General features: G+C 51.0%; 2 protein-coding genes across 5 annotated transcripts in view; one reads left to right on the plus strand and one right to left on the minus strand.

Moving 5' to 3' along the window:
* Positions 1–27,280, plus strand: LOC147638711 (uncharacterized). The gene is made up of 2 exons (XM_086796715.1): positions 1–1,457; positions 27,139–27,280. The coding sequence occupies exons 1-2, from the start codon at positions 385–387 to the stop codon at positions 27,278–27,280; spliced, it is 1,215 nt and encodes a 404-aa protein (XP_086652841.1). The 5' UTR covers positions 1–384.
* LOC147638710 (uncharacterized) overlaps positions 1–27,615 on the minus strand; it is a 157,914-nt gene that overhangs the window by 111,157 nt on the left and 19,142 nt on the right. The gene's annotated exons all lie outside the window — the stretch shown is intronic.

Genomic DNA, 27,615 nt, shown 5'->3' on the forward strand with positions numbered 1-27,615 from the left:
TCTTCGAAGGAGAGAGCACTTATCATTCGTTTCCCCTCCATGGAAGCGAAGAAGGACTTCTTGAAGAGACGTCCTACACTCAAGAAGACGGGAATATTTCTTGGAGATGACCTCACACTCTCGCAACTTGCCCACATGAAAGAAGTTATGCCAGAGATAAGGGCAGCCCGAGAGAAAGGGAAAGTGGCCTTCTATAGAGATGGTAGAGTGGTGATTATGGAGAGGCGCTCTTCATGACGGCGCAAGACCTATGGGACTACACTCAAAGTTGCTACTTGGAATTGTAATGGATCTCTACGTCTTGATGTAGGGGCTTTTGAGGATAGTTTCACTGGGAGGGACATCATCTTCTACTGTGAGACGCATCAGGCTCCTGGACAGTCCATGCCACATGTTAGTGGATACCGATGGGAGACAGCTTGTAGACAGGAGACTCGTTCAGAGCATAGAGGACGGGGCTCAGGAGGAGTGGCAGTATTGTTTAGAGAGGAGCTACAGCCACTGATACATATAGTCCGCAGAGATGAGCAGGCTAGGTACATGTGGATTAGACTGAGGGCAGAGACGGGCAGATATCTCTACATTGCTATATGCTATTTTGCTCCTAGTACATCAGTGTATGCATCACCTAGCGGGCAGTCTCCCTTTTCTATTTTGGATGATGACATTTGGGAGTTCTCCAGGAATGGTGACATCATTCTCCTGGGGGACTTCAATGCCAGGACCGGCCATAACCAGACAGTATTTTATGATACCTCAGAGGAGATGTTGAGGAAGCTTGATGTTAGGGATATGGGCCTATCTAGACTCTCACAGGATGAGGAGCATACAGTGTATGGGCGGTATTTGATAGACATGGGGACTGCACATGGATTGGCCATCCTGAATGGCCTACAGAGATTCCCGACATCGGGCGGTTTCACTTGCTTTCCACATAGGCATGGTGCTAGTACAGTGGACTATGTTATGGCTCAGCCCAGTCTCATTCCCTCTTTTCAGGATTTTATGGTAGGCACTAGGCCGGTTGGAATAGCAGTGGATCATGCTATCTTGTCCTTCACTCTTACATTTCAGTTCAGCACCGCTCCACTGGGACAGGTCTCCACACACACTCGTTATACCTTTACGAGGGAGACTGACACCGTGTACACGGATGAGATATACAGACGCTTATGTGCCGAGGAGCCAGGACGGCCATTAGATGAGCTCACTCAGATATTGATAGATACGCTTCATGCTGCAGCATCAGAAGCATATCCCCATAGTCAGCCTACACGGAGACGATCTGGGAACATGCCCCAGAACAGTTGGTATGATGAGGAGTGCAGAGAGATGAGGATCAGATTACAGAGAGAGGTGCTCATGGGTGTTACCACTCACAGACAGTCACGGATTACCTTCCGGCACCTAGTGCGACGGAAGAAGAGGGCTTATCTTGCTCAGTTAGAGAGGGATTTGTATCAGTTATTTATGAGTCAGGACTCAGGCGAGGCATGGAGACTATTCCATGAGCATTCACCATCACCAGCCATTACCTCCACAGAGATTTGGGGTGAGTATGCAGCATCCCTGAACACAACAGCAGGCCAGCCGCCCCTGCCAGACCCATCGGAGCCATGCCCAGAGACATGTGCTTTCTTTACTGCTGAGATGGTAAGGAAAGCTATTGACAGGATGAGGACTGGGAGAGCATATGATCATGATGGTTTGGTAGCAGAGCACTTTATTCATGCCAGAGATATGCTTGCAGAGCTTATTGCTATGATGTTTAACCGAGCCATGTGTGAGGGTTTTCCTGAGACTTGGAATATGTCCACGATTGTGCCTATCTTCAAGTCAGGGGATCCCATGCTTCCTGGGTATTATCGTACCATCATGATTGGTCACACATTGGCTAGATTATATGCATCTATTCTTGAGCAGGAGTTGAGTAGATGGGCAGAGAGAGAGGGCATACGTGCATCAGACAGGACCTATGGCAGCTCTATACACGAGAGACATGGATATCGCCTACACAGCCTCTTCCACCGAAGATGCTATACTACAGAGATCACTTCATGAGTATCACTGATGATGGATTTATAGAGAGGCCTAGATACATGGAGGGCTTTTTACCACACGGCTCCCGAGTAGCTATTGGTCAGCTTAGAGTCTCATCACATTGATTGGAGATCAAGACTGGCAGAGCAGCACGGATCCCCCGAGAGGAGAGGGTATGCAGATTGTGCAGAGAGGAGGTGGAGAGTGAGGAGCATTATGTATGCACATGCATAGCATATACAGCCATCAGAGAGAGATATCCCATTTTATTCAGAGAGCCACATTCTCTATGCCAGATCTTTGAGGTAGCAGACCAGCGCATACTGGGGAGATTCATTCTAGACATACAGCGTCACAGAGAGACATCATTACAGGCTCAAACAGCTCCAGAGGAGGGACGACAGACACAGATTACAACATTTTTTCAGAGATCCATCCCCCTCCCAGCCCCTACACGGCAGGGAATTACTCTCCAGAGAGCAGAGACACTTAGAGCCCACAGGAGACAGAGGACACCTGGCTGTTGGACACCATGCCTATACCAGAGAGATGACAGAGATCAGAGCTCAGTTTCACAGAGAGGGTGCGGAGCGACTGGCTCGCTTCAAAGCAGACCCAGGCATGTTCTTCAGGGAGCTGTGGACACCCCCTTCACTAATGTATACCATTTTATACCCCCAGTATGGTAGAGGATGGAGCTAGCTAGGTTGCATATCATGATTGTATACTCCATGCATGTAGCTTTGCATTCTCCTAGTAGTAGAGCTCCATCCCCTGCACACCCAGATTCAGCTTTTTTTGTTCAGTACTTTTTCATTTTGTTGGGATGACAGAGGATACCCCATACAGGTACTCCGATTTGTCTCATAGGCCGAGTTCGGTCTTTTGGAAGACGTTAATAAAATCTTTCTTTCTTTCTTTCTTTCTTTCTCTCTATGGGACACAGACCAGGCCACTGACAGAGATACACATAGCAGTATGGAACTGTAATAGTTCACTATGGGTGCAGCCTGGACGACTGGAGCATGTTATGGTGGGGGGAGAGACATCATACTTCTGACAGAGACACATCAGAGCCTAGAGAGAGGGCTACCTCGAGTAGAGGGATTCCAGTGGGAGTCAGCATACAGGAGGACCACACGCCAGGGTACCTCGAGAGGGTCGGGGGGGAGTAGCAGTCCTATTCAGACGGGAGCTACAGGGGAGACTGAGAGTGGTAGCACAGGATCCAGAGGCCAGATACATGTGGATCAGCTTACAGCTCTCACAGGACAGGGTTATATACATAGCTCTATGTTACTTTTCTCCATCAAGATCCTCCTATGTCATTACAGAGGACATGCCACAGGAGGAGGAGACGGGAGCCTCGCCATACACTTGTCTGTCAGAGGAGATTATGCATTATTCTACACTAGGGGAAGTATTTCTTACGGGCGACTTCAATGCCCACACACAGAGCAGCCAATGTGAGGTGTATGACTATGATGACATGGAGATCCTCCACCCTGTGGATCCAGAGGAGATAGGGGCTAGTCGGGCATCAGAGGAAACTGGACCAGACAGAGGACATTATGGGGACCACTTACTAGAGTTGGGAGCCAGGCATCATCTCGTTATTTATAACGGGATGCTACAGTGGCCGGGATCAGGAGGGCTGACATGCTTCCCACATGGGGGTCATACACGGACCGGAGGCACGGTGGTAGACTACATTATGGGGTCTTTAGAGGCATCACAGCTTGTCACATCATTCTCCATTCCACCTCGTCGTATTGGGGCAGATCATACATACTTGGCATTTTCACTAGCCAGATCACCAGTATCACCAGTCCCCCACATACTGACGCCACACACTACCATCTACTTCACACATGACATGGCAGACATATACACTGGCAGAGTAGAGGATGGGCTCCTACTCATGGATCCCTTGGCATCTATGGATACCATTACAACCCAGCTGGCATCACTCCTACACACGGCTGCATTACAGAGCTTCCCACATCGTGTACACTCAGCGAGACCTGGGACTATCCCCCAGAACAGATGGTATGATGACGAGTGCAGAGCCCTATACTCACGGCTCCGCATACAGAGAGCCTTGGGAGCCATCACAGAGCAGGAGTCGAGGAGAGAGATGAGGAGACTTACTCGCCGCAAAAGGCGGGCCTTCGCAGAGATACAGGAGCTAGAGATCTTTCATTTCTTCATGAGTAGAGATAGCCCTGTCTCATGGCGGCACTTCAGAGAGCCCCGGACCCCAACACCTATTGCAGACCCACATACATGGCACACATATGCAGAGGGTCTATACCATGACCCACAGCAGCCACCTATACCTCAGCCACAGGAGCCTCGACCTACCACAGCTAGCTTCTTTACCCACTCTATGGTACATATATGCAGTAGATTCTTTAGCTCCTTTTCTTGCACACCTGTTTAACAGGGCACTAGCAGAGGGTTTGCCTGCGGAGTGGACGATGCACACCATTGTGCCGATTCACAAAACAGGGGATATGCTCGATCCGAGCAACTACAGGACGGTTATGGTTGGCCATGTGCTGGCCAAACTCTATGGTGCAGTGCTGGAGCAAGAGCTTAGCTTATATGCTGAGCGAGCAGGTTTACGCTCATCAGGGCAGGCAAGCTTCAGGAGAGCTTTCTCTACCACTGACCATGTATTCACTTTGAGATGTATGATTGATCAGGCCAGAGTGAGGAAGAGAAAGCTCTATTGCTGCTTTGTGGATTTCCGCAAGGCATTTGACACAGTACCACGAGAGAGGCTCTTTCAGCGCCTGCAGTCTCTTGGCATACCAGCAGATATGGCATGGGGCATCTATGCATTATATGAGCAGGTTTTTGGCCGAGTCAGATGTCCAGGAGGTATGTCCGAGACTATTGCTAGCACCATTGGTGTGAAGCAAGGATGCCCACTTTCCCCCACGCTATTTGGGTTATACATTGATGAGGTGGCTGACTTCATTACACGGGGAGGCGGAGATGGAGTTTTTTTTTTCCGAGAAAAGATCCTTTCATTAGTTAAATAAAAACGCCCGAAGGGCTACAAAAGAGATCTCTCCTGCTCCTGAGAGAGAGAAGAGCAGTGAATACACCATGGCAGCCCGGGAGACTCTCCCTAGGTGCTGCAAAATACAAGCATCAGTATAAAGAACTCAGCGGCTAAATCATACAATAGGGGGGGGGAAGAGCCAAACAGGTGGCCTGTAGTGCCAACGGGGGGATCCCGTGTGTAGGGTGTAGAACGGGCCGCAGCGCCAAGTGGTGTGAAAGGCCTGGCGCCGTAAGATCGCCTCATCCGAGTCTCCCCGGATGCGGTCGTACTGTCCTCGCAGGGTGTGGATCAACTCCTGCCAAGTGGTGTGAAAGGCCTGGCGCCGTAAGATCGCCTCATCCGAGTCTCCCCGGATGCGGTCAAGGCCGCAAAGCACCGGGCCCTCCAGGTGAACCAGATGGTGAGGCTGCTGAGGAGCTCCCATCGTAAATCCCTCTCCTGTGTCCAGCTGGCGGACGAGAAATCCGGTGCCGGAACCAGGCGAGGCTGGCCCCTAATAAATCTGATGGCCTGACTGCCCTGCTCCATCTCATAGCCCATAGCAGGCCCTGACGAAGTCGACCAAGCAGCGGCACCCCACGTAAACATACCCTCTGGAGAGAGGGGGGCCAGAATACGCAGCATCCGCAGCCAAATCTGCTGTGCCTGAGGGCAGTCCCAAAGGCAATGTCTCTGTGTCTCCATAGGGTGGCCGCATCGGACGCTGGCCGCCGGAAGACCGCTGTAAACAAGCCAAGTGCCAACTGCTGAGCCCCTGTGGGCGACCAGCCACTAAAAAGCCGAGATCCTGCGGGCCTGTCGACTAGCCCAGAGCCGAGCCCAGAAATCCTCCAGGAACTCCTGTGAGAGTCCCTGCAATCGCCAATGCCCCGCTGCCGCTGGAGAAACCGTCCTCCTCGCCGTCAAAATATGCCGTCCCAGCCGAACAGTATATTGGAAAAAGGTGATCTCTGTGGCCTCAAGGGATGCATAAGGATCATGCCACTCGTACTCACCGGGGTCCCACTGTAGCCGAGCCAAGGGGCGCAATGCATATGCCCATATGCGCCAATCCGGGAGCACATCAGCAGGGTCGGGGTCAATATGCCACTTCCGAGAAGCGGCAGCCACTACCCTGATCCTCTGAAAGGTGCACTCTGCAACCAAAGGCGACTCCACCTCCACTCTCTGGAGTCTGCCCTCATCCTGAATCTCATAGTAGAGGCATCTGCCATCCTCAGTGCTAGCTCTGACAGCAATCAGGATCTCCAACTGTGTAAAGGCTCCCATCCACCGTGGGGCCACTGGCTCGAGAGGTGTGAACCACTCCTCTGTAAGTGCCTCCTGAATATCATCCCTCATAATCAACCCCCCTCTGAAGTGACTCAGCCTCTCCACCTGAATCTCCTCTGGTAGACTGCAGAAAGCCTGCCAGTCTCCAAAACTACGAGCTGGGCCTGCCGCTAAAGGTCCCCAGGCTAGACGAGGCCGAGAACCCAGCATATGACCCTGCTCCGTACGAACCGCTGGGCTCCAGATGAGCGGCTGCCTGGCCCGCTCCTCAACACAAGAAGGAGGCCGCTGAGAGAGCCCCGGTCTCAGCAGCTCCCAAGCTCTCAGGATACTCAAAGCAAATCTGTCCTCCCATCCTCTACTGAGGCCTGTCCTCCTCATCTCTATGAAGATCCAGCGAATCTCTGGTGCCCAAGTACCCCCTGCAGGGGGCGCCCGAGCCTGCAATCGCTGCAAGAGGAGCTCTTTCCAAGGCTCAGCGCCTGGAAGCAACCCCCGAACAATAAGCTTCCCCAATAAGGCTCTACTCTGATCGACTGGATCTATAATGCCCAAACCGCCCTGAGCCAGCGGCAATGTAATAACTGCCCATGCAACCTTTGCCCGAGCTGGCTGACCGTCCCGCCCAGACCACAGAAAGTTCCTGATCAGCCTCTGTACCTGGCTGATGCAAGAGCTCGAGAAAATCCAGCAAGACGTAATGTACCACATGGTCGCTAACAGCACCTGATTTGCCACCACCACCCTCCCAGCCAAGGATAGTCGAGCTATACTCCAATACAGTAGCTTCTTCCGAATACTCAGAAGAAGCGGGGCAATCTGCTGCTCAGGTGACAAATCGAGGCCAATCTGGCATCCCAAATACCGCACTGCTGTGCCTGGAGGAATCCATCTAAAACCGGGGTCCGGGCTCCATGCCGGAGTGGGAGCACTACTGATCCAAAAGGCCACTGTCTTGCGCCAATTGATCAATGCTCCCGAAGCTGCACTAAAAACCTGGAGCGACTGCTCAACCCGAATAAGATTGGCCTCATGGCCATGCAAAAATAAGCCCGTGTCGTCTGCAAACTCAGCATCAAGCAAATCCTCCCCCCGGACTGGGAGCTGAAGTCCTCTCAAACCAACCTCCTCTGCCGTCAAATACATATTCATAGCCTCCGCAAAGAAGAGAAAAAGGAAAGGGGCGAGAGGACACCCCTGACGGACTGATCTGGTCAGCTCAAAACTCGGCCCCCGACCTCCTGCAATCAGCACCTGGCTGCGAGCTGTGGAATACAGAGCTGACACCCCTCTGATCCATCCTGGCTCAAAGCCCAGGCGAAGCATAGTGCCCTCTAAGAATCCCCAATCAACTCTATCATATGCCTTCTCAAAATCGAGAAGCATCACGACCAAGTCCTCGCCAAGAAACCTAGCTCGGGCCGTCGCCTCCCAGAAAGTAAAGATGTTGTCAAGGATACTGCGCTCCTTGACAAATCCTGTCTGAGTAGCATGAATCAACTCCCCCAGGAAGGGCTGGATCCGCAAACTCAAGGCCTTTGCTAAGACCTTGTAGACAGTATTGAGGATCGTAATAGGCCTCCAATGCCGAATGTCATCTGATACTCCCTCCCCCTTGGGGATAAGATAGATCAAGCCCTCTGAAAAGCTCTGCGGCATCACCCCAGTGTCCAAAACATGCTGAAAGCCCCTGCGGAGGCCTGGCCCGTCCTCCCCTGGGCAACTATGTCGCGGTAGGACCCTCAAGGCCTCGGCAAGCTCAATCTCTGACAGAGGCGCACCTAGAACTGTACGCATATGCTCTGTGACCCTCCTCTGCACATGGGCCCACACAGTCTGTCTGCAAACATCTCGATCCTCAGTGGCTGGCTCTGCTGAAAGCAGGTCACTATAAAAAGCAGTGGCAATGGCTCTGATCTCCCCGAGCTCAGTAGCTACCGATCCATCCGGTCTACCAAGCTGACGGACTCCTGCTCGCGCATGACGGGGTCCAGTGATCTCAAAAAACTCCCCAGTCACTCTATCACCAAGCTGCGTCCACTGTGAGGCCTGACGACGATAGTAAAACTCATGTCTCTGCTCCTCTACCTCTCTAACCTCCTGGCGTGCCTGGCTCAGCTGGGACGCCACCCACTCACATGCAGGCTGCTGCTCCTGAAGGCGCTGTAGCGAAGCAAGGCTGCGTCTCAGCCATTTCTCCCGCTCGCGAATCTCTCCCAGTCGAGTCAAAGCTGCAGCGTGTAGAAAAGAGCTAAGATCAATGAGTCCCTGGGCACACTGGCCCGCTGCATCCTGGTCAGAGCACTGACTATCATGCCAGATCCTCTCAATGTCCTCAGCGAGACTGGGATTTGCAAGTACCCTCTCTGGGATCCTCAACTGCAAGCTGGGCTCCCGTGTCCCCTCCTCCAATGTCAATATAACTGGCGCATGATCAGAAAATGAGGTGCCAGCGAGAATGCCGACGGAGCCCCCTCGCTCCCCTAACCAATCGCCCACATAAAAGCGATCAATCCGGGATAGATTAGTCCCTCCCTGCCGGCGATCCGACCGAGAGAAACTAAGACTGTCCTGAGACCGGGAGAAAGCCCCATGCTGCCATGCATCAGTGATCCTCAGTGACATGCAAAACCGGTCCCAAGCTGCAAGCTCCGTGCCGTGCACTGTAACATGACTGCCTCCCACCCTATCTGCCGGGTCCTCAAGCATGTTGAAGTCTCCCCCAACACACCAATGTGCGGCCTCTGGCAATGCATCTGTAACCTGAGTCCAGAACTCTGCTCTGGCACTAGCATGATTGGGCGCATAGATGTTGAGCACACCCAATAGCTCATCATGCATCCTCAGAATGACATACTGTGCTCTACCTGGCACAATGATCCCTCGATCCACAATGGCCTGCCGCCATACATCTGCAATAACCATGCATACTCCTCCCTGTCCACCCAAAGGACCAAACCCTGCAGACCAAAAAGTGTCCCATCTACCAGGCATCACCGAACCATATCTCCGGATCCTGCTCTCACCCAAGTGGTGCTCTTGCATCATCAAAATGTCAACGCTGCCACCAACCAGGCATCTCTGAAGCTCCTGCCTCAAGCAACCTCGATAGCGTATAAAGTGTGCTCCGCCAAGGCCCTGTACATTCCATGAGATGATCCTCATGGATGCCCTGCTGAGGTGGATGCTGTCTCAGCTGTACGGCGGGCCTTCGCAAGCGGCTTGGATGGGGAGTAGTCCCCATCCGAACGGCTGCGAATCTGCCCACCCGGTGTACTGCAAGAATCCCGGATCAGGCGCCAGTGGCTGTGGCCCATGGCAACTGCCTCGTGCTCTGACATAGAAACCTCGTGTATACTCACATATCCAGGGTCGCGTGCCAAGTCTGCCACTATGCGCACGACCAAATGCCGAATCCCTGAGGTATCCACACTCCCGGGATCCAAGAAAAAGTGAGCCAACTCCCAAAGTCGGCCTATCACATCAGTCACCTCCAGATCGCTCATGTGGTGAGAAAACTCAACTGCTTGAGTCTTCAAAGTGCTGAGAGCGAGCTCTAGAGTCCACTCCCGATCACAGGGTCCACAAAGAGGGAAAGAGAAGGCCACCGCTGAGTCTAGTGCCTCCTCCCCTCGGGCAGGAGGTATCACTACATGGACTCGAATGGGTGCTGGCTCATGGGGGCCCTCTGCTCCAAAAAGCCGTGTAAAGGTATAATCAAAGGCCTCCGAGCGCTGTCTAATGCCAAGGCGACTCAGCCGACTGCGAATAGATGAAATCCGTGAGGCCCTAATCGGCATAGGTCTCCTCTGTGATGCTCGAGCGAGGTCAGTGCTCAGCGCTCTCCGGACTGCCAGGGAACTGCCAGGGTCTCCCGGGAAGGTGAGGCGGGCGGAGGGGGAGGAGGGGGAGGCGAGGGAGGTGGAGAGGGAGCCGCTGCCGAAACCGGAGCGGGGGCGGGCGGAGGCGAAGGTGGAAGCGAGGCGGGGGGAGGGGACGGGGGTGGGGGAGGTGAAGGAGGGGGAGCTGGCATCTCCTGGTCCTCGGTCGCTGCAGGGGTCTCCTCCTGAAGGGGAGCAAAGCTGTTCCTCACAGGAACCCAGTGAGACTGAGACTGTGGCTGCTGCTGCAGCGGTCTCTGTGCGTGCTGCTGTGGCTGTCTCCCTCGGCGGCGCCCCTGTCCAGGCTGCCACTCCGAGGTCTCTGTGGCCTGAGCAGGTGTCCCTGAGGCAGCCTGCCGAGCCGAATCTGTGGGCGGGCCATCAGTAGCCTGCTGCTGTGGTGCGGGTCGAGGTCTCCTGCGAGGGCAGGCCTTGGCCAGATGACCGACCTGCCTGCAAATGAAGCACTGGTTCGGGAGCCCCGAAAACTCCACTCTCTGATCTATCCACCCCCCCCCTATCCTAGGTAGCTGAATGACCTTAGGAAGGGAGGAGATGTCAGACACCAACACTCTGACCGAAGGTAGCCCAGCTGCTCTGGCCACCACTGAAGCAGCTGAGGGGCCCGTCTCTAGTACCGAGCCCACCAATGCTCCGAGCCTGGAGAGGAGCGGAAGATACTCCCGGCGGAGACCAGGGAAACAGACTGTAATATGGAAGAGGCGCTCTCCCTGCTCCGCCGCTGCTGGGTCGAATCCATGCTGCCAGGGTCTGAAGAAAGCCCGAGCACCCCTGATGTCCAGAGGACTCATGGCAAGGACCTTGGCAACGCTCTGGGCGGCCTCGAACTCGATCTGATAATGGCCCCGGCCCAGGAGCTGTACATCAAGGATCTTGCCCACATCTGCAAGAAGGCGAGCCTGAAGAAGATCCCTGATCTCCCCTCTGCTGGGGCGAGTGCCGACTATACGGCAGATGGTGGAATGAGCCTAGAGGCGTTCCACCTCTGCGGTGAGGCTCGCTTCCTCTTCCGGCGAAAGAGAAAGCCTGATGGGGATGTCCTCGGGGGCGGGCGAGGGGGCTGCGGGTGAGTCCCTCTGAGGCGAGGCGGGAGGAGTCTCCATCAGAGTCTGAAGCTCAGGCGAAGGCGAGGCGAATGCGGAAAACCTGCAAGGAGCGGGCTGCACCCAAAGAGGCGGAAGACCGGATGAAAATGAAGAAAAAACAAAACCCCCTGGGGGTGACCAACAGCACGAAAGAGGAGGGAGAGGGAGAAAACGAAGGAGAGGGAAGCCCGGGGGGGGCGGCAACAAAGCGAAAGGGAGGGGAGGCGGGGCGCTGGCGCGAACAGGCGGAAAAAAGGGGGGGGCGAAAAGGCGACAAAGGGGAGGGGGGGGGCGAAGAGTGGGTGGGGGCGAAAATACAAAAAAAAGCGGCTAGGCGGGGGGGGGGACGAAATGGGTAGGAGGGGGGAGTCGCAGCAGCGAGGCAGGCGGGGAGTGAAGAGGCGAAGCCGCGAGGAGAGGAAAGAACGAAATGGCGAGGGGGGGGGGAGGCGCACCAGCGAGGAGAGGGGAGCGAAGGCAGGCGGGGGGTGAAGAAGCGAACCGGCGGAGAGGTGGGGGGCGAACAGGTCGACAGAGAAAAAAAGGGGGGGGCGTGCAGGCGCGCAGCGCAGGGTGGAGGCGGGAGGCTTCAGCGAGCTTTTCTGGCTGCAATCAGGCGGAGATGGAGTTGATTTAGCAGGTACCTCAGTACATATTATGCTCTATGCTGATGATATTGTATTAGTGTCTGAGTCTCCTGGTGGTCTACAGCAGCATCTACATGCACTCGATGATTTTTGCACACAGAGGGGTCTTACTGTGAACCTTGGGAAAACCAAGGTTATGGTCTTTCATACATCGAGACAGGCCAGGAGTCAGCTGACATTCACTCTCGCAGGATGCCACGTGGAGGTGGTGACATCATACGTGTACCTAGGGGTTACCTTCTCTGCAGCAGCCACACGCTTCACCATGGGTTCAGCAGCCAGAGCTAGATTGACACGGGGATATGCAGCATTGGTTATGCTAGAGAGACAGTGCCACCAGGCGCATTTTCAGGAGCCCCAGACGAAGGGGTGGCTATTTGACACATTAGTCACACCGGCATTGATGTATGGAGCAGCAGTATGGGCGCCAGGCCTTGCTACCCATTGGTGGACACAGATAGAGAGACCACAGGCCCTCATGATGGCACGCATGATACGTAGCAAACCATCAGTACCTCATGACATTATCCGAGCAGAGTTTGCTGCGCCTCCTATGATGGTAAAGGCCATATTTCAGACTATATGCCTGCTAGACAGATTCAGAGAGATGCCACAGGACAAATTATCATACAGAGCTTTTGAGGCCGCAGGAGACAGAGGACACCTGGCTTTCGGACACCACGCCTATACCAAAGAGAGATGACACAGATCAGAGCTCAGTTTCACAGAGAGGGTGCGGAGCGACTAGCTCGCTTCAGAGCACACCCAGGCATGTTCTTCAGGGAGCTGTGGACACCCCCTTCACTGATGTATACCATTTTATACCCCCAGTATGGTACAAGATGGAGCTAGCTAGGTTGCATATCATGATTGTATACTCCATGCATATAGCTTTGCATTCTCCTAGTAGTAGAGCTCCATTCCCTGCACACCCAGATTCAGCTTTTTTATTCAGTACTTTTTCATTTTGTTGGGATGACAGAGGATACCCCATACAGGTACTCCGATTTGTCTCATAGGCCGAGTTCGATCTTTTGGAAGACGTTAATAAAATCTCTCTCTCTCTCTCTCTCTCTCTCTCTCTCTCTCTCTCTCTCTCTCCCCCCCCCCCCCCCCCCCCCCCCCCCCCCCCGTGGCATGGGAGACGTCCAGTCAAAGTACTCACCATGGAGGACATTGAGGATATCCGCCATCGACCGATGAGAGACATCTTTGGATAGTGATGTGTATGATGCTTACCTTTGTTGCTGGAGTTTTCCTCCCACATGTTATCCATTAGGAGCTCTTGGTACCGTACTTTTCCTCATAGTTGTTTCAGTTTCAGTTAGTTGTTTAATTGTTTTTAGCTTTCCTTACACAGACATTGTATCAGATCCACCAATTGTTGTAACCTTTTTGGTCTCATAGGTCATTTTGGCCTTTTGAAGACGTTAATATATCATTTCATTTCATTTCATTTCTCTCTATCTTCAAGTCAGGGGACCCTATGGAGCCAGGGAATTATCGCACTATTATGATTGGTCACACACTAGCACGATTGTATGCATCCATTCTTGAGCAGCAGTTGAGTAGATGGGCAGAGAGAGTTGGCATTCGAGCAGAGGGACAGGCAGGGTTCAGGAGAGGTTTCTCTACTCTTGACCACATCTTGACTCTCCGGGCCATTATTGAGGAGGGTAGGTCGCATGGGCGACGGATTTATTGTAGCTTTGTGGACTTCCACAAAGCATTTGATACAGTGCCCAGAGCCAGATTGATGAGGCGATTACAGGAGATGGGGGTACCCACAGAGCTCATATGGGGGATTATGGCTTTATATAGATCAGTTGCAGGACAGGTACGCACCCCAGAGGGGGTCTCTACTTTGGTTCACTCCACTATAGGAGTGAAGCAAGGTTGCCCGTTATCTCCTTCACTGTTTGGTATGTATGTGGATGAGGCTTCTGACTACATTGAGAGATTGGGGGACAGAGGAGCCCAGCTAGCAGGTACATGGATCCCACTATTGTTATATGCTGATGATATTGTGTTGATCTCTGATTCCCCTGAGGGTATGCAGCGTCATCTGGATGCTTTACATGAGTTTGCACATGATAGTGGATTGTCTGTCAACCTTGGCAAAACCAAGGTTATGGTGTTTAACACCACGCCACAGTGGGTTAGGCGATCAGCTTCCACATTTACATATGGGCAAGAGATTGTGGAGTATACAGATGCATATACATATCTTGGGGTAGTATTCAGTGGGCCAGTGTTTTCGATGAGGAGAGCAGCAGAGACTAGATTGACTAGAGCACATGCAGCCCTGGGTGGTTTGGAGAGGATGTGTTCGCAGGTTCAGTTTCAGGAAACTCGAACGAAACTTTGGCTTTTTGACACTCTAGTGACATCAGCTATGCTTTATGGAGTGCAAATATGGGGACCTTCAATGGGCCATCACAGCGCAGGCGGGTGGAGAGGTATGGAGAGGCCTTTGGTATCTATGATTGCTAGGATTATTAGAGCCAAGGCCGTGGTACCTCATGAGATTATTCGAGCAGAGCTGGCGGCTGCCCCTCTGGTGATTGAGGCTCTTACGAGATCAGTCTCCTACATACATGGCTTGTGGGATCTCCCCCGAGACAGATATGTACGCCTCGCCCTGGAGTCCTCCCGACAGTTAGCTTTACAGGGAGACACGGCTTGTTGGTATGGACAGATGACATCTTGGTTCCAGGCACATGGTTTTAGCATGGACAGATTGCCTCCCTTCCAGTATTCTCTGGAGGCACCCTCTCTCACTCTCACACGGACAGAGATTACCAGACTCATCCGTCCGGATTTAGTTCAGCTGGACATTAGGAGGACATGGATACAGCCGACTGAGGAGCTGGGCACGAAGATGGCTTTCTACAGAGAGCATTTTCTTCAACTCACAGCAGATGGTTTTGTGATCAGACCCAGTTACATGGATGTACACTTGTCTCATGCAGTACGATGTGCTATTGGTCAGATTCGCACATCCTCACACCAGCTTGAGATTGAGATTGGCCGATATAGAGGTATACCAGCTGAGGCCAGGATATGCCGAGTATGCCATGGGGAGCCAGAGACAGAGCTGCATTATATATGCCATTGTACTGCATACTATGAGATACGTGGTCGTTTCCACTGTTTATTCAGAGAGGGTTTTAGACCACTTTCCAGAGTCATGGGGTACCAGGACCAGAGGTGTTTGGGATTGTTCTTGCTTGAGCTGCGGAGACATAGAGATAGCCTGCTTAGGCGCACAGAGAGCAAGACTCAGAGGCACATTACAGATTTCTTTAGTCCAGCCATCACTGCGCCAGATGGACCACAGCAGCAGCAGCAGGACATGGATACCGCCCACACCAGGGGTACACTGATTGATCGTGCGATTGAGCTTGGGTGGTCCACACGCCCACGACTACGGAGGGGGGCATCCCAGCATAGACGGAGGTTGCAGCGGCAGATTCGGATTATTGTTGCGAGGCATGCGGGACACCCAGTCAGGGTGCTGACCACAGAGGATATTGAGGAGATCCGCCAGTGTCCGATGCGGCACATATTATGAGATGGAGGCACCTCCATAGTGTACCCCTCCGTCCCACATGATATTGTATCCCCTCACTATATTCCACTCACCTCCATAGCGTACCCCCCCCCCTCCCGCTATATTCCAGTTCCAGTTTCATTTTCTAGGTGCCAGTAGTATCTTCTTTATTTTTCATTTTCTGGGTTTTTTTATCCAAACATTGTATCAGATCCACCATGATGTAACTTTTGGTCTCATAGGTCATTATGGCCTTTTGAAGACGTTAATATAACATTTCATTTCATTTCTCTCTCTCTCTCTCTCTCTCTCTCTCTCTCTCTCTCTCTCTCTCTCTCATAGGCCGAGTTCGGTCTTTTGGAAGACGTTAATAAAATCTTTCTTTCTTTCTTTCTTTCTCTCTCTCTCTCTCTCTCTTTCTCTCTCTCTCTTTTTCGTGAAATGGTGTTTTATATTATATGTAAAATGTACATCAGCCACATGGCTCACACAGAACCTATGGCCCCAAACAAAACCCCCACAAAAGATCCTCTAAAGGATCATGACCATGCAAACCTGTACACTAATAAGAAAGCCTCCTAGCCAAATAAGCATCCCAGATAAAAGCATCAAAGATGAGCCAGCCGAGCTGCCGTAGACCATAACGAAATAACATTTGCATCCAGTAGCTGAGCTGAGAGAAGAGAAGAAAACTGCCAAAGTAGCAAACCGCGGATACGTAGAATGTGCCCATGTATTCCAGACAAGGAATCAAAAATGAACCCATTCCGTGTAGTCCAAATATGCCAAAGTCCTGTCCATCTAAGGAAATGGAATATCACAAGGTGACTGTCTGAAGTAATGACTTGAGGACAAATCCCAAATATCCACTGATGAGCCGAAACAGTAGACCTCTCTACTGCCTCCCAAACGTGAGAGACAAAGACCAAATCTGACGGGCCACTGGACAACTCGTGAACAGATGCATAACTGTTTCAGTGCATGTCGTGCAGAAGAAGCAAGAGGCCAGTGTAATTTTACAACGGCTCACCTGATCCCGTGTAGGTAACCCTCCCACCAACATCCTCCAAATGAAAACCTTACCTTGGTAAGGGAGTTTAGACTGCCAACCACGCATAAGAGTTTTCTGCCACCATGATTTAGACTTGTGCAATCCCCACACCTTATTGGCCTTGGCTGAAACCCAATCTTTCTCTGATACAAGCTTATGATAGACCTGGTTAGCTGAGAGTGATATCAAGTCACCAGATTTACATAGTGCCCAATCAAGCCAAGGCTGATCTGCAGATGGCCGAGGCAATGGAGTAAAAGGCTCAACTACATGCATGATGTCAACCATAGTGGCTGAAATGTCCGAGGAACCCTAAAGTGCTGCCGAATACGACGAAACGAATATGGCCTGTCACGACCAGGTATCACAGCATCTCGGATTCTAACCAAGCCTAGCCTGACCATGCGGTTGAGTCGTATGCGTGAAGCATCTCTGTCTGGCCAAACAATGACACGCGACTCCACAAATGTTTCGAACTGCAAAGAGTTCAAAAGTAGTCTTTCATGACCAGGATCCCACCGAGCCAACAGTAGAACTTCATGCCAAGAAAGGAGAATATGCGATAAAATGTGTGATGAGCGAATACGGACAGGATGAGCCGCATTCACAATGTCCCACCATGAAGCCTGTACACGTGTCCGCCCATGTGACAATCCCTCCAACTCAATCAAGTCATGAGCCATGAATACCCAAGGCTGCTCCTGCAAACACATATCCTGAAAAAGCGCCCACCTACGCGCCACCATATGCAAGCGGACATCCAGTAAAGCAGCCCCACCCATTCTTTTGGGCGTCGTAATGTGATTCCAAGCTATCCATGTTTGACCCATAATATTTCCTTGCCTCTTCCACAGCATAAACCGAATGGGAGCAACCAAACGGATGAGAGATTTGTGCATCCAAGGTAGCAAAGGCAAAACATAGGAAATCATGCTAAGCATAATAACCTGAGCTACCTTAACCCTCACATGCATAGGCCACCCTTGAGCTTTCCAATACACAAATTTATCGGAGATCCGAGCAGAAATCCAAGCAAAAAGCGCTTGGGGGTCCACATCCACACCCACCGGATATCCAAGATGACAAACAATGTCTCCTGTATGCACCACACGGCCTTGCCACCCTAATGCCTCAAGATCAAATTCCGTGCATACAATGAGGGCTGATTTTGTTGAATTTATTTTCAGCCCAGAAGCCAATGCAAAATTATTCCAAGCTTCCATTGCTCGATCTATATTGGCTTTTTCGGCAGAGAAACATAAAAGTGTCATCCGCAAGGGCTTGAGCAACCAATTGCTTGCCATGAGGGAGATGCAAACCAACCACTTCACCATGCGATGCCATAGCATCTAGGCGAGATAACATAGGATGAGTGGCAATGGCAAAGAAAAGAGGGCTAAGAGGACAGCCCTGCCGGAGAGAACGGGTGAGAGAAATACCATCCGAAAGTCCTCCATTGAGCATAATCCGCGTGATAGAGCCAGAGCCAAGTAAATGCACCAAATTAGCCATTTTGGGACCAAAGCCCATGGCTGTCATTAACTGAGAAAGGAAAGACCAGCTGACATGATCAAAAGCTTTTTCAAGATCCAGCTGCACCATCACAATCTCTTGCTTCTTTGCCTTGGCATAATCCACTCCAATTTGAACATTAAGAATATTATGCAAAATATTCCTGCCATGCACAAATCCATATTGATATGGATGAACAAGAGTAGGAAGCACCTTCTGCAAGCGATTGGCAAAAATCTTTGTAAAGATTTTATACATAATACCCATAAGTGAGATCGGGCGCCATTGAGCCAAAGAAGTAGGCGAAGGGACTTTGGGCAACAAACGAAGTATGCCCAACTTCCAATCGGCAGGCATATATCCCTCATCCCAAACCCTTTGACAAATAAGCGTCAAAGGCTCTGCAAGCTGATCAGCATATTTTCGGAAAAACTCATTTGTCAAACCATCCCAACCAGGGCTCTTTCCATGGGAAGTTTGGAGAGAACAGCTTCCACTTCCCCTTGAGTAACAGGAGCATCAAGCTGAACCGCCACATCAGGGTCAACTTGATATCGTACTTCAGCAAACAATGACTCCCTTGCAGCCAGGACAGCCGGTGAGACATCCTCTCGAGGGGCAAGCAAATCTTCATAAAACCTGATGCAATGCTGAATAACCTCAGAAGGTTGAGTAACAAGGTTGCCTTTGGCATCCATCAGCCTAACAATATTCTCACGCATATGTTTTTGATGCAACTTATCATAGAAGCGATGAGATTGACAGTTAGCATCCCGCAAAGCATCAAGACGTGCAAGTAGTTTAAAGCTAACATATTGTGCTTCCTGCACCCTAGATAGCTTCTTTTTCAGCCATTCTATGGCATCCGCAACTTCAGCATCCATAGAGTCAGTAAACATGAACGCCTGCAAGCCCTTTAAAAGCGACTCAAGAAGAGCCACATGCTGTTTTTGTATAGAGGCATTAGCAAGACCATAATGCCGTGCTAATTTCCGAGTGTTGGTAAGGAACACTGGCCAAGCATGATAATCAGCCATGGACACTCTTGTGGAGAAATGTCGTATCAACTGACGCATATAAACATCAAAAACTTCATGCTCCAAAAAAGTGTGATTTAAGCGCAAAGGCAAGCGTCCCAACAAGCCTTTATATGCATCCACAAGATGATAGACCATTTCAAACACAAGCGGCCAATGATCTGACAAAACCTGTTGCTGATCAACCATCATAGTAAGAACCTCTGGCAAAAAGAGATCTTGATGTAAAATATACATCCTATCCAATCTAGCATAAGTGCCCCGAAACTGTTGTGAGGCATAAGTGTAACCCCTTTCATCTGAATGCAACCAAGACCACATGTCTTGTTTTAGCGACCTTGCTGCAAAAGCTTCCTACGCCTTTCTCTCCGGGCCATCCATTACAGAATGAGGCGACGTGGCTTGCTCCCTGGAGACACACATATTAAAGTCTCCCATCACAAAGCCAGGATGAGAGATTGAAAGAGCACACAAGTCATTCCACAGCAAACAGCGTGCACGAGCATTATTTGGAGCATACACCCCTAACAATCATAAAGGTGTATCATCCCAAACAATTTGTATCACTAGAAATCTTCCATGAACATCTTGAATCACAAGAGAAGGCTGAAACTGCGAACGAACAGCAAACATAACACCTGACTGCGAAGCAGGATGTCCGCTATAGAAAACATGAAACCCCTTATATACATACGCTTTGCCAGCCAACTTATGCTGCTTATGTTCAACTGCACACAAAACATCCCAACCATGACAAAAAGTTGTACGCCAAAGCCTGAACTGCTTTTGGCGCGAAGAAATACCCTTTACATTCCATTGTACAATTTTCATAAGCCTTCCCAGAAAAGGAATCAACAAGGCCGTGTACTAGGCCCAGGACAATCTGCCAAATCACGAACCTTTTGAAGCATTGCATTTTTAGACATGGTATTTGTGATCTCTCTCTCTCTCTCTCTCTCTCTCTCTCTCTCTCTCTCTCTCTCTCTCTCTCTCTCTCTCTCTGTGTGCTTTATGGAGTGCAGATATGGGGACCTTCAGTGGGCCATCACAGCGCAGGCGGGTGGAGAGGTATGGAGAGGCCTTTGGTATCTATGATTGCTAGGATTATTAGAGCCAAGGCCTCGGTACCTCATGAGATTATTCGAGCAGAGCTGGCGGCTGCCCCTCTGGTGATTGAGGCTCTTACGAGATCAGTCTCCTACATACATGGCTTGTGGGATCTCCCCCGAGACAGATATGCACGCCTCGCCCTTGAGTCCTCCCGACAGTTAGCTTTACAGGGAGACACGGCTTGTTGGTATGGACAGATGACATCTTGGTTCCAGGCACATGGTTTTAGCATGGACAGATTGCCTCCCTTCCAGTATTCTCTGGAGGCACCCTCTCTCACTCTCACACGGACAGAGATTACCAGACTCATCCATCAGGATTTAGTTCAGCTGAACATTAGGAGGACATGGATACAGTCGACTGAGGAGCTGGGCACGAAGATGGCTTTCTACAGAGAGCATTTTCTTCAGCTCACAGCATATGGTTTTGTGATCAGACCCAGTTACATGGATGTACACTTGTCTCATGCAGTACGATGTGCTATTGGTCAGATTCGCACATCCGCACACCAGCTTGAGATTGAGATTGGCCGATATAGAGGTATACCAACTGAGGCCAGGATATGTCGAGTATGCCATGGGGAGCCAGAGACAGAGCTGCATTATATATGCCATTGTACTGCATTTTATGAGATATGTGGTCGTTTCCACTGTTTATTCAGAGAGGGTTTTGGACCACTTTCCAGAGTCAGTTGGTACCAGGACCAGAGGTGTTTGGGATTGTTCTTGCTTGAGCTGCGGAGATATAGAGATAGCCTGCTTAGGCGCACAGAGAGCGAGACTTAGAGGCACATTACAGACTTCTTTAGTCCAGCCATCACTGCGCCAGATGGACCACAGCAGCAGCTGGACATGGATACCGCCCACACCAGCAGTACACTTATTGATCGTGCGATTGAGTTTGTGGGGTCCAGACGCCCACGACTACGGAGGAGGGCATCCCAGCATAGACGGAGGTTGCAGCGGCGGATTCGGATTATTCTTGCGAGACATGCGGGACACCCAGTCAGGGTGCTGACCACAGAGGATATTGAGGAGATCCGCCAGCGTCCGATGTGGCACATATTATGAGATGGAGGCACCTCCATAGTGTACCCCCCCCCCTCACTATATTCACACCCTATTAGGGTTTCTGTTTACCTTCCAGTTCCAGTTTCATTTTCTAGGTGCCAGTAGTATCATCTTTATTTTTCATTTTATGGTTTTTTATCCAGACATTGTATCAAATCCACCATGATGTAACTTTTTGGTCTCATAGGTCATTATGGCCTTTTGAAGACGTTAATATAACATTTCATTTCTTCTCTCTCTCTCTCTCTCTCTCTCTCTCTCTCTCTCTCTCTCTCTCTCTCTCTCTCTCTCCCCCCCCCCCCCCCCCCCGCTGCGCCCACCCCTCCCGCTTCGCTGCTCGCTTGCACCCCTCCCGCTTCGGTCTGTGCCCACCGCTCCCGCTCTTCGCTCTCCCCTCCCGCTGCTTGCCTGCGCCCCCCCCCTCCCGCTGCGCCCCCCCCTCCCGTTTCGCTCTGCGCTCACCCCTCCCGCTGCCTGCTGCGCCTCTCTTTCATTGTTCGCCTGCATTCGCCCCCCTCCCGCTGCTTGCCTGCGCCCCCCCCCCCTCCCGCTGCGCCCACCCCTCCCGCTGCCTGCCTGCGCCTCTCTTTCACTGTTCGCCTGCATTCGCCCCCTCTGTCTGAGCCGTTTTCCCACCCACCCTTGCTCAGGCCCCCAAGGCAGCAACATAATGGGGACTTGAATTTCATCCATTTCTTCTCTCTCTCTCCCACATATTTACCTGCTCCTTTCAAACATTCCCTCCCTCTACAATGGGAGGGTCTGTAGATGACAAAATCAGCCAGCTTGATCATATCCTTAGGGATCTTATCAAGGACCAGAAGAAGACATTGGACAGCACCATCACCGCCATCAAGAAGGACTTATTGACGCGCATGGGGAAGCTGGAGGCCGAAGCCGAAATATGGAAGGAAGAGAAGCTTACCATGCAAGAGGAGTGGGAGAAGGAAAAGCTCGCCATGTAGGAGGAAATCAACCTTTTGAAGGGCGAAGTGGCATCCTTACACAATCGTCCACGGGAGGAAGGAGAGACTCTTGAGGTTCCTTTATATACAGGGCGTTGCTATTGGACAGCTACGAGTCTCATCACATCAGCTAGAGATAAGAGGCTGGGAGAGCGGCACGGGTTCCTAGAGCTAAGCGGATATGCAGATTGTGCCGCGAGGAGGTGGAGACTGAGGATCACTTTGTATGTAGATGTAGAGCCCACCAGGGGATCAAAGATAGATATGCAGGATTGTTTTAGGAGCACTCTTCACTACATCAATTGATGGAGGCCTCGGACCAGCGACAGCTTGGCAGACTACTACTAGAGCTTCATAGTTATCGAGAGAGACTCCTCCAGACACCCGCTCCCACTAGGGGTGAGAGACAGTCCCAGCTCACAGATTTCTTCCAGAGAGCTATGCCAGTGCCAGCTGATGTACCACGTGGGGTGACCGCACAGAGAGCAGAGGAATTGAGAGCCAGGAGGAGACCTAGACAGACTGGACATAGAGCACCCCGACTCCGTCACCGAGAGATAGCAGCTATCCGAATGAGACACCAGATGGAGACACAGGAGAGGCTAGCTCGCTTTCATTCAGACTCAGGGTACATGTTCATGCCATTCACAGCCTCAGCATCGGCGATGTATGATATCTTATATCCCTCTTATGGCACTGGTGGATGGAGTTAGACATAGATCTGCATAGCATGCTTGTACTACCCCTTCAGCATATAGAGATGCATCTTGCCTTAGCACTCCATCCACATCCCCACCCCCCTTATATTGTTTGTATATGGGCTCCACCGATCCATGATGATTCACAGTTGTATCCAGACACATGCACACTTTTTCTTTTGTTTCTTTTCTTCCGATGACCGGAAGAACACAGTTGTATTATTTTTTGTCTCATAGGCCGACTTTGGCCTCTCGTAGACGTTAATCTCTCTCTCTCTCTCTCTCTCTCTCTCTCTCTCTCTCTCTCTCTCTCTCTCGCCTTTGTGTGCCGCCATCCCGTTTTCGCATGTGCCCGCCATCTGCTCTACGCACCCACCCTTTGTTCTGCTTTGCGCGCTCGCCATCCCAAACAAATGGTTGAACCCCCAACCAAAAGCCACTCCCACCCTTACCCCAATTCGCATCGGGCCATCTTCTCCCATGTCCTTGACCAAAGCATGAGTTGGGTGATTGTGGCAATGGCGCTCCCTCTTGAAGAGAGAGTGAACAAGATCGAAGAGATGCGACATGAGATGGAAGCTTAGAAGGACGCATGCTTGGCTTCATGCATGGAGAAATGTATGGAATTATGCAAGGAAGAGATTCATAAGTATGGCAAAGAGGAAGGAGAGCTAGCCACACAAGAAGCCCTTGCTCCATAGATTGCCCAGTTGCGAGATGTCAATGCCAAACTTGAGGCGGAAGTAGAGAAGGCTAAGAAGGCAACTATAGCAGAGATTCAAGAGGCCTAATCAGGATTCTGGGAGGAGCATGCAAGCCTCTGAAAAGACATGGAAGCAACCAAAGAAGAGGTTGGAGAAACCTCCAAATGGGTTGAGGTTGTGAAAAAGCAAAAAACTATCCACACCCCAAACGCCACATCCATCATGACGGCCACGCTTGAGGAAGAGAAGAGCCGCCAATCTAGGGCTCTACATGTGCGAGGAACACGCTTGCAAGCGGGCAACTCACCAAAAGAGGATGGTGAGACTTTATGTAGACAGATGGGCCTCATTGACACCCTTTTTGTAGATGCTTGGCGAGCCGGGAAGGACTTGACGAGGGAGAGGCCTCTCCTCGTCAAGTTCAAAGATACGGAGTCCCGTTTGGCTTTCTTGAAGAAGAGGGCCACCCTCCAAACCACCAAAATATACCTTGGAGATTGGAGATGACGTCACCCCCCTACAGGTGGAACATAGGAAAGCCGGGATGGTTCAGGTTATGGACGCCCGCAAGGCAAGAAAATGGGTCGTTTATCATGATGACCGAGTCATCATCATGGATAAACACCCCACATGACGGTGCAAGGTCTATGAGACCACAGATGCATTGAGGATGGGAGTATGGAATCGCAATGGAACTCTATGGTCAAACACAGAAGGCTTCACAGAGACTTACACAGATAGGGATATTATCTTCTACACAGAAACGCATCAAAGCCCTGAGAGAGGGCTACCTAAAGTGGAGGGTTACACATGGGAGTCAACTTTCAGAGGACAAACACACACCAATGGGGGGTCGTGGCTCGGGAGGAGTGGCATGCTTGTTTCGCCCTCATTTTAGAGGCATGCTCACAATGGTTAGACACGATGAGGAGGCTCATTTTATGTGGATGCGATTAGCTAGGCTTGGATTGAGAATGATGCATCCTCTTCATGGGCGATACCCTATTGTAAAGAGAGGCCAAATGCTGCCATGTACCTCTGGCCAGCGTCATATGCTTTACATGATTGATTACCTGCGGTGTGCAGTTGAGAAAGATAAACGAACGGACCCTAGCATTGACACGATCCCACATCTGTGTCTGAGCCTCCCGGTCCTTTCGGATCGACGGTAACTCCCCTTCCTCTACTTCCGGCCGTGGAACCCCAACAACGACGAAATCAGCGAGGTCGTAAGACTCCAGAACAGATTCCATCATAACCTTCCATATGCCGTAGTTGTTCCCGTCCAACTGACGGTCCACCGGGAATGTGGGGAGTGTCGGGATCTTCACATGCCTCTCGGCCATCTCAAACAGATCTGCCATTGCGGGGATGTACTCTGAAAAGGGTGGGTGCGTGGGAACAAAGAAGAACTAACACCTGCAAGTGGCTGTCCAGCAAATCAGCCCGCCGTCCTCTTGCTTCTCCTCTTCCCGAACAGTCCCGTACGGTCCACCAATCAGCCACACAACAGTCCCCCTTTTGCTCACACAAATCCCAAGAACTATCTAGAGCCTAGGCTCTGATACCATGTCAGAATACACAACGGAGATGTTGACCGATCTGGGAACACGAGAGCAAAACGCATGCAGAAAAAGAACAGCACAAAAGAGAGAGAAATAGAGGCGTGTAACTCTACTATATATACACAAGAAGATCCCGGGGTTGATACAAAAGTGGTGGGGAGCATGGGGCCTATTTATATGCCCCATGCATGCAGTCGGCCAGCGCTAGTGGCTCTCCACGACTGCATGAAGCAGTCGGCCAGCAGAGAAAACTCCACGACTACTGATTAGGCAGTCGGCCAGCCACAGGACTGCTGAATGGGCAGTCGGCTAGCCACCAGAGACTCCTGCCAACATCTGGCATCCATCCACACCACGGAAAAAATGGGGAAAAATAGGGGAAAAATGCGGGGAGTGAGGAAAAATGATAAAACACCTCATAAGGGCGGGCACACCCACAACAAAGGCCCTGGTGTATGAAAATAGACAGGAGATGACTTCTAACAATTTCAGCTCTCGACTTATCCCTCTCTATCTCCACCATTACATCCCAGCTCTCCTCCATCATCCATGACTCCGCCCATGCCAGCTTCCCCTCCTACACCACATGCTCCACAACAAGTTTGCCAATGGGATCCCAACCCCAAAATGGATGGTATGATTAAGAGTGCAAAACCACCAGGCTTCGCCTCTTACGCGAGAGGGAACATGGACTGATTTCAGCACATGCATCTTCTGTACACTCACACCGCCGAAATAAACAGGCATTTCTCGCCAGACGAGAACAAGAGTTATACCAGCTCTTTTTGAGCGAGGACAACTCAGAAGCTTGGTGCATTCTTGAAAAGAAAAAATAGCACCTACACCTATCACAGATCCTAACCTTTGGGAAGCCTATGCACGATAGCTATATGATGTGCCAGACCAACCTATACCACAAATGTCACACATCCCTCGGCCTACATCATCTTATCTCTTTGATTCCCCCAATGTCACTAGGGCTCTTAAAAAGCTGCATAATGGGAGAGCAAAAGATCACGAGGATCTACGCGTGGAACATTTTGCCCACGGGCACCACGTATCAGCTCCCATTCTTGCCAGTCTTTTTAACAGAGCACTCTGTGAAGGCTTCCCACCCTCTTGGACTACCAACACCATTGTCCCCATCCACAAAGCAGGAGACCCCACGGACCCAGGTAACTACAGGACTATCATGATTGGTCACACAATGGCCAAGATCTATGGGGCACTACTAGAGGACATGATGAGCTCTATGGCAGAGTGGATGGGAAACAGAGCATCAAGCTAGGCAGGCTTCAGGAGGAAGTTCTCCACACTGGACCACATCTTTACTTTGCGGGCTATCATAGAGGAGGTGAGGTCCTCAAAGAGACATGTGTATTACTGCTTTCTGGATTTTCGCAAAGCCTTTGACTCCGTCCCTCGATCTCGTCATAGGACGCTTGTAGGAGCTCTAGTTCTCACATGAGATGATATGAGGTGTGATGGCAGGCAATACACGACCGAGTACATGCACCCGGTGGGACCTCAGGAGATATATGTAGCACTATTGGGGTTAAGCAAGGTTGCCCACTCTCACCTACACTCTTTGGCCTATACATTGATGAGATCGCAGTAATTGTGTATAGTTTCAAAGGTAGAGGTTCACCATTGGCTCAAACAGCAATGCCCATATTGCTATATGCTGACGACATTGTCTTGATCTCAAATTCAGCCGAGGGTTTACAGAAACCCTTAACTGCATTGGACAGATTTTGCACGGAGAGACCTTACGATCAATTTGTGCAAAACCAAAGTTATTGTCTTCAACACATCTTATGTAGTCACCTCACGATTTTCTTTCATACACAGAGATGCCCCAGTGGAGATTGTGCAGAAGTATGTGTATCTAGGAGTCAATTTTACAGGCCCTTTGTTATGCATGACCACAGCTGCCACACTGACCAACTTGCGAGGGGGCATGCCTCCCTACCTCGAATGGAGAGACTCTTAGAAGTCATCTCCTGTCTATTTGTATACACCAGGGCCTCTGTTGTGGGTGTGCCCGCCCGTATATCATTTTTCCACACTCCCCGTATTTTTTCCCTATTTTTCCCATTTTTTCCTAGTGGCTAGAGGGCTGCCAGTTGATGCCAGGAGCACTCTGAAGCTGGCCGACTGCATCTGTATCAGTCGTGGGCTGTAGGAGTGCTGGCCGACTTGTTCTGTCCAGGCGTGGGGCATCTGCTGCTGGCCGACTGCTATATTCAGCAGTCGTGGGATTTTACCTAGTCGTGGGCACTGTCTAGAGCTGGCCGACTGCCCTCATGGGTTTGTATATATTGCCCC

This window comes from Cibotium barometz, chromosome 5 (assembly GCF_041138505.1).
Source record: "Cibotium barometz isolate CiBa-2024 chromosome 5, ASM4113850v1, whole genome shotgun sequence".
In the NCBI taxonomy this organism is placed as follows: Eukaryota; Viridiplantae; Streptophyta; class Polypodiopsida; order Cyatheales; family Cibotiaceae; genus Cibotium; species Cibotium barometz.